At 43.6% G+C, this 6,000-nt stretch overlaps 1 protein-coding gene across 3 annotated transcripts in view; it reads left to right on the plus strand.

Moving 5' to 3' along the window:
• The window catches only part of CHN1 (chimerin 1), a 32,470-nt gene extending 27,030 nt beyond the window's left edge, over positions 1-5,440 (plus strand). For 2 of the 3 annotated variants that reach the window (XM_010082667.1, XM_010082665.1), the window contains 3 exons: positions 435-572; positions 1,588-1,693; positions 4,498-5,440. In XM_010082667.1, the coding sequence (XP_010080969.1) occupies positions 435-572; positions 1,588-1,693; positions 4,498-4,669 (416 nt within the window). In that variant the 3' untranslated portion in view covers positions 4,670-5,440. The remainder of the gene's footprint in view (positions 1-434; positions 573-1,587; positions 1,694-4,497) is intronic. The other variant, XM_010082666.1, reaches the window with a different exon arrangement.
• The last annotated feature ends 560 nt before the right edge of the window (positions 5,441-6,000 follow it).

Below are 6,000 nucleotides of genomic sequence, written 5' to 3' on the forward strand. Positions count from 1 at the left end.
AAGGAGGCTGTGGACTAAGTTGGTTTCTTTCTTTTATTTTTTTTCCCAGCCTCCCCTGATTTCTCATTCAGTGCTGACAAATGTGGTGTTTGGCAATGCAATAGACTCAGAAATAGCTAAACTTCCACATGTTTCTACAAGATAGATACTGCTAGATCAGGCAGGCAGGTTTCTTCCCCCCCAAAAAACCCGTACATTTTTGTAATCATTTGAAACAAAGAAAGGATAGGTTTCTTTACAAAATGCTTGAGGTTTTCACCCTGAAACTATGAACTTCACAGCCCAGTAACTCTGTTTTCCTTATAAAAGTGAAAATCTGTAGTTGTGTCCTTTTTAATAACGTTTGCTTAAGGAAGTTATTCTTTTTCTTTTGAATGCTGTTCTACATCTGTTTACATTTCCAAGGCTTTAATGCCAGTGCCTTCTTCACACAGATGGGGAAAAAGCTGATATTTCTGTGAATATGTATGAAGATATCAATATTATCACTGGTGCACTTAAACTGTACTTCAGGGATTTGCCAATTCCACTCATCACGTATGATGCCTACCCAAAGTTTATAGAGTCTGCAAGTAAGTATAACACATTTTCCTCCTGGTTTTCATTCTCAACCTTTTCCTTCTCTTTTCTGTGCAGTACTTGCTTCTTCATTTAATAGCCATCCTGTCAGCTCTCACCCTGCATGCCCTATTTAGTAAGGATTGCAGGACTAAATATGCACTGCAAATTACAACATGACCGTGTGGTGCTGTGTGATCATGGTTACATTTTTCTTTGCCTTTGTCACCAGGAATGTTTCCTTTTTATCACACATTATGGATTACATCGCTTTGTATGTCTTACATGAATCCCTGGTACTTGACAGTGACATTTAAGGCCTGTTTTATGTTGCCAGGAAGGTGATTTATGAAAAGTTTAGAAATAAGAAGTAATTTTTTTTCTAGAGGTGTCCGTTTTGAGTGTTTTCATAAGCTGATAAGCAGTCATCCTAAGGCCACCTGTGAGGCTGGCCTTGCAGACAGTGAGGCTGCAAGCGCAGCAGTAAGCCCCGCTGGAACATCTCTCCCAAGCATCCTGGCTGCCTGAAGCATCTCTGCAACGTAGCAGTCACACCAGCCACACCTGGAAAGGTGTGAGGTAGCTGTGGGTAGACAACAAGGGCTGGCTTCTGGCCTTACCGCTCCCTCTGGAGAAGGCTCTTTCCAAGTTGTATGGACACAGCCTAAGATGCTGATGGCAAAGTTCCCAGTACCTTCTGCTGTCCCAGGGTTGCACCTGTACATTATTTGTGCAAAACTACTCCAGTCAGCAAGGATTGCCAGGGGAATTTTTTTAGTAGGCTGCAGGGAATCTTTCAGTGGAATGCAGTTTGCTTTGGGGAGTTTCCTTTGTCCAAAACCAGTCACATCCTGACAGTGCTCTGAGCACCTCTTTGGGCGGGGAAATCCTCCACTGTGCCGTTTGGATAGGTTCTGGAAATCGGTAATGCAGCAGAGCTGTGAGACCCTACCTTCTCTGCAGGCCACTGTTGTCTTTCAGTGAGTGAATTCTGGCTGTACATGTGACGGTTGAACATCTGTGTTTCAGAAACCGTGGATCCGGATGAACAGCTGGAAATTCTCCATGAGGCACTGAAGCTGCTGCCGCCTGCACACTGTGAAACGTTACGGTATCTCATGGCACATTTGAAGAGGTAGGTGAACTAGCTGGAAAGAACTCTAAGGAGAACTCATTTTTAGCAAAGTCCGTGTTAGGACCTCCAGAAAAATCTGGGCAAGGCCCACCAAATCCTGGAGACAGACTGTGGTGGGGAATGGTAGTTTGCACAACAGCGAATGCCCAAACACTGGGGTTTATCCCACTTAAAGCATTTGGAAGGCACTTAAAAACACCAGCATTCTGAAGCAAAAAAGTCATCTGCCTAACAAATCTGTTTACAGTGAATGTTTATGGTAAAAACGCCGTTCATACCTCTGAGAGTAATAAGTCACTCCCTGGGCAAGGAACTAATACAACTTAATGCCTATAGACTGGTGTCTTTTTCTGTCTTTTATATACTGGTGTCTTTTATAGTCTCGTGTACCCTGGTCATCCCTGAAGCCCTAACAAAGATGGCACACACTAGGCTTGAGCTGGCACTGATTAGGCACAGTGTTAATTGGCCCTCCAGCCACACGTCTGGTTCTTCATCAGCCTGGAGCCACCTTGTTCCAAGAGCATAAATTCTGTCTGATGTTTCTCCTGCTCCCCAAGACATGATTGAAGTTGGTCAGTAGGCTGAAAAATTGTTGGAGAGAGATTGACGGATGAGTATCCAGTAAAACAGCACAGGTTATATTTCTTTCAGGAAATCAGGGGGAAAAAAAAAAAATCAATGTGGCATGTTAGGGTATCCGTTTTAGTTTCTCAAGTAACATGAACTTATCACCAATATATAAGAATCATTCCCTTTCCTTAGAAAAACGTTATTTTAAGCTCTCTTCTGCTTTTTTCCTTTTATAGTTCTTTTACAAGTAAGAACATGTTGACTCTGCTGAGTGCCTCAGGCAAAATTCAGCTACAGGGTTTGTGCCTGATTTGTCCATTTATTTCAATGAGATTTCTAATGGATGTTTTAGAAGAGATGCAGGGATGAGAGATGCGGGAACAAAAAAACCCCACCTTACTGCTTGTGAAGTGTGAAGTTAATTTTTCCTTGCCCTGTTCAAGAGCAGCTGTTGCTGCTCGAGTTAGCAAGTCGCTTTTGCACCTTGTATTTCTGGCATAGGTGAATGATAAGGTAGAAGGGTGACAAAATTCACTTGTTTTTAAACCTCCTTTTAATACATTTGCCAAAAGGTGCTGTGGTGCTCGACAGGCTGTTCTCTTGCTGCTGAATTCAGGTAATCAAACACAGCTCCTTTATCTGGAATAATTATAGACTGAAAACACAGCAGCTTGGAAACATCAGTCTGACTCGTTTTAAAATAAAAATTAAGGCAGAAAGGGGAAAAAAGGAAGAAAAATCCTGAATTATTTTTTTTTTAATACCAAAGGATTTGTTCATGCAATGCAAGATGTCACAGTCGTGAAAAGAGAAATAATTTAGCCAGACTCTTTCAGTTGCTGTCCCTGGGCTCTTAGTTGTTTCTGAGAATCCTTATGGCTTCTTTACACCATGGTGCGTATTAAAACACTTGCATAATCTAAATTTGTTTCCTTGAGTGAGGCAATTCACCAGGATAAACCAAGGCAGAAGCTTAGGTTTCAAGGCATGTCTGTGTCTGCTGCCTCTGTTGCAGTGGGCAGCAGTGCTGGGGGCACTCGGAGTTGGGGTACTGCGGGCAGGCTGTCCTCCTCCCGCCCCTGTACAGGACCCTGCTGAGGCAGAGCAGCAGGAGAGCACGAGCAGCCCCTGAGCCCGCCTTGAGACATGCCACCCCACGGCCCCAGAGACCATGGTGGCAGGGCAGCAGTGACCCTGCCGGCATTGCTGAGCAGACACATGTTTGCAGGAGCCCCCACAGAGGATGCCTCTCTCGTAGGTGTAATTCTTGGGCAAATTACAGTTCTGGAGGCGGCTGGCGAACCTGCCCCGCAGCAGGGCCTCAGCCCACAGCTTTAAGCAGGCCAGATTCCTGTGGAGCAGCCGAACAAGGCCTCCCCGCCGCCTCTGCTCGTGCAGATGGGAACCAGGCAGCAGGGGCCTCCCCGAGCTGGGGCACGGCTGTTTGGCAGCTGCTGGGGTCCCCAGAAGAGGGAAGGGTAGAAGTGGGCCCGTCACAATGCAGGTTTAACGCCCTGCTTAGGCTGCCGCACAAGTGAGGTTACAGTGAGACCCTGGTGGCTTCAAAGCTGCCCCAAAGTGATGATTCGCTTTTTTTAGTACACGCCACAGGACATAATTTGTCTTGAAGAGGAACCAGGCGCCCTGCTTAGCACAGTTAGCTCGTAGTGCCTAAAGGCAGGGAATTCACACGTGACGTGCTTTGCCCTCGTTGCCGTTGTATGCATGAGAGAGGAGCAGTGTGACCACATGGAGCCGTGCCACCAGGGGAACCTGGGCAGAATCCCACAGGGGTGAGCACAATGGCACGTCTCTGGTGACCATAGAGCTGCTGGCTTCACAGCAAACACAGTCTGCTCCCCACAGGAACGGCCTCCAAACGGTGCCGCTGTAAAGAGCAAAAGCAAAATTGTTCTGATTTGTCTGAATTCACCCCTCAGCCCCCTCCCTCGCTGCAGAGTACTGATCCCACCTGCCAGTAAATGTGGTGTGTGTGTGTGTGTGGTAGGAGGACAGAGACGTCTGACTCACTGAACACCCACACAGCGTTAGCACTCACTACCTGCTGAGTGTTTCAGCCAACGCCTCCCTATGTATCCTGCTGGAAAGAGCAGCCTCTCCTAGGCTTTGGGGAAAGGCAAACACTTCTGTCCAGTTTCCCTGGTTTTCAAGCATATGCAGCCATAATTTGGTGCAGAAGGAACATGAAAAACCCTGTCCTTTTTTTACAGAGTAACGCTCCATGAAAAGGAAAATCTGATGAGTGCAGAGAATCTGGGCATAGTTTTTGGACCGACTCTTATGAGAGCGCCAGAACTGGATGCGATGGCTGCATTGAATGACATCCGTTATCAGAGACTTGTGGTGGAGATGCTTATAAAAAATGAAGACATTTTATTTTAAATATTTTGGGGGTTTTGTAATAAAAAAGGAAGCAACAGTGTTCTATGGATGAAGGAATATTTTAAAGTAATTTAATGGCTCTTGTCGCTGAATTCCATATTTGCTAGAGCTTTCAGTGTATTCAGGATAAAAATGAAGGAACTCTTTGTCATTTCTGTAGTGCCATTCAGCTGATGTTGAAAAAGGTTAACACATACTTTCCAGTACTAGTAATCCTGGGTGTTTATCATGTTAAAATAAAAAACAAAAAGCTTAAAGCTATTGCATGATTTGCTCCCTGTTCTCCCTGTTCTGGTGAGACTCATTCCATGAAGAAAACAACTGAACTGGTGCAGCATCTTTGTTCTGGATAGTTTGTGATTGTAATTCAGCATGTTTCTCCGTGTAAACCTGTTGTGAATTTGCTTTTATGTTCTATGTAATTGGTTTCTGATACTAAAAAAAAGGCCAACTTATGTGAAATGGGGCCTCTGGCAGTTTATTGACATTTCATATCATTCTCTGCCACTCTTGGGGCCAATTTCTTCTTGGGTTTCTTTCAGTTTTTTCATCATATAGGAATTTGTTTTTAACAGAAACAAAATGTATACTTTAAATGTTACTTTAAGTAATTCTCCATGATGTTTATGGTGGTTGCAGTGAAATCTGCAATGCTGAGCAGTGTTCCTTTATTATTATTATTATTATGATTATTGCTATTTCAATTGTAATTTTGTGTTTTTATCTGGCATGCATATATTAATTTATTAAATTTTGCTTTTAGAACTCTAACATTAAGCTGTTTATTTTTACTTAATGAACATGTTTCAAAAATGCTGTTTCATTTTTTTACGTTGACACTTAAACCCTGAACAACCTCTGACTCAAAGGAACCAAGTTTGAGTTTTATCAATTTTGACAGGGCCTTTCTGGTGTAAATATTTTGGAGCCTTCTGCTTTGCTAAGGTTCCCACTAATTCCTCTTTAGTTTGAAAATTTCTTTCTTCATTGTCCAAGATGCCTCTCAAGAATGCTTCAGAACTCTTAAACAAACCAAAAAAGTATTGTCAAGCCATCCACTACTTCTTATTTTATAGATACATTTTGTTATAATTACCCCCATGTGAACTGGAATTGCCATTTACCATTACACAGCTGTAGCTGCCCCGAGCAGAGGTGACACCTCTTGAATTTCGAATGCAAATACATCAGAGAACACTTGTTTTGCACTTAAGTTGTGCAGCACTGGTGCAAGTGCTTTGGCCTGCCCTTCTGCAAGGGCACTCCTTCCATGGGAAATGAGAATGACCAAAACTTACAATTTATCTGTTCTCTCTGATAAAGCAATGCGT

Source organism: Pterocles gutturalis, unplaced genomic scaffold (genome assembly GCF_000699245.1).
Source record: "Pterocles gutturalis isolate BGI_N339 unplaced genomic scaffold, ASM69924v1 scaffold49394, whole genome shotgun sequence".
NCBI classification, from domain to species: Eukaryota; Metazoa; Chordata; class Aves; order Pterocliformes; family Pteroclidae; genus Pterocles; species Pterocles gutturalis.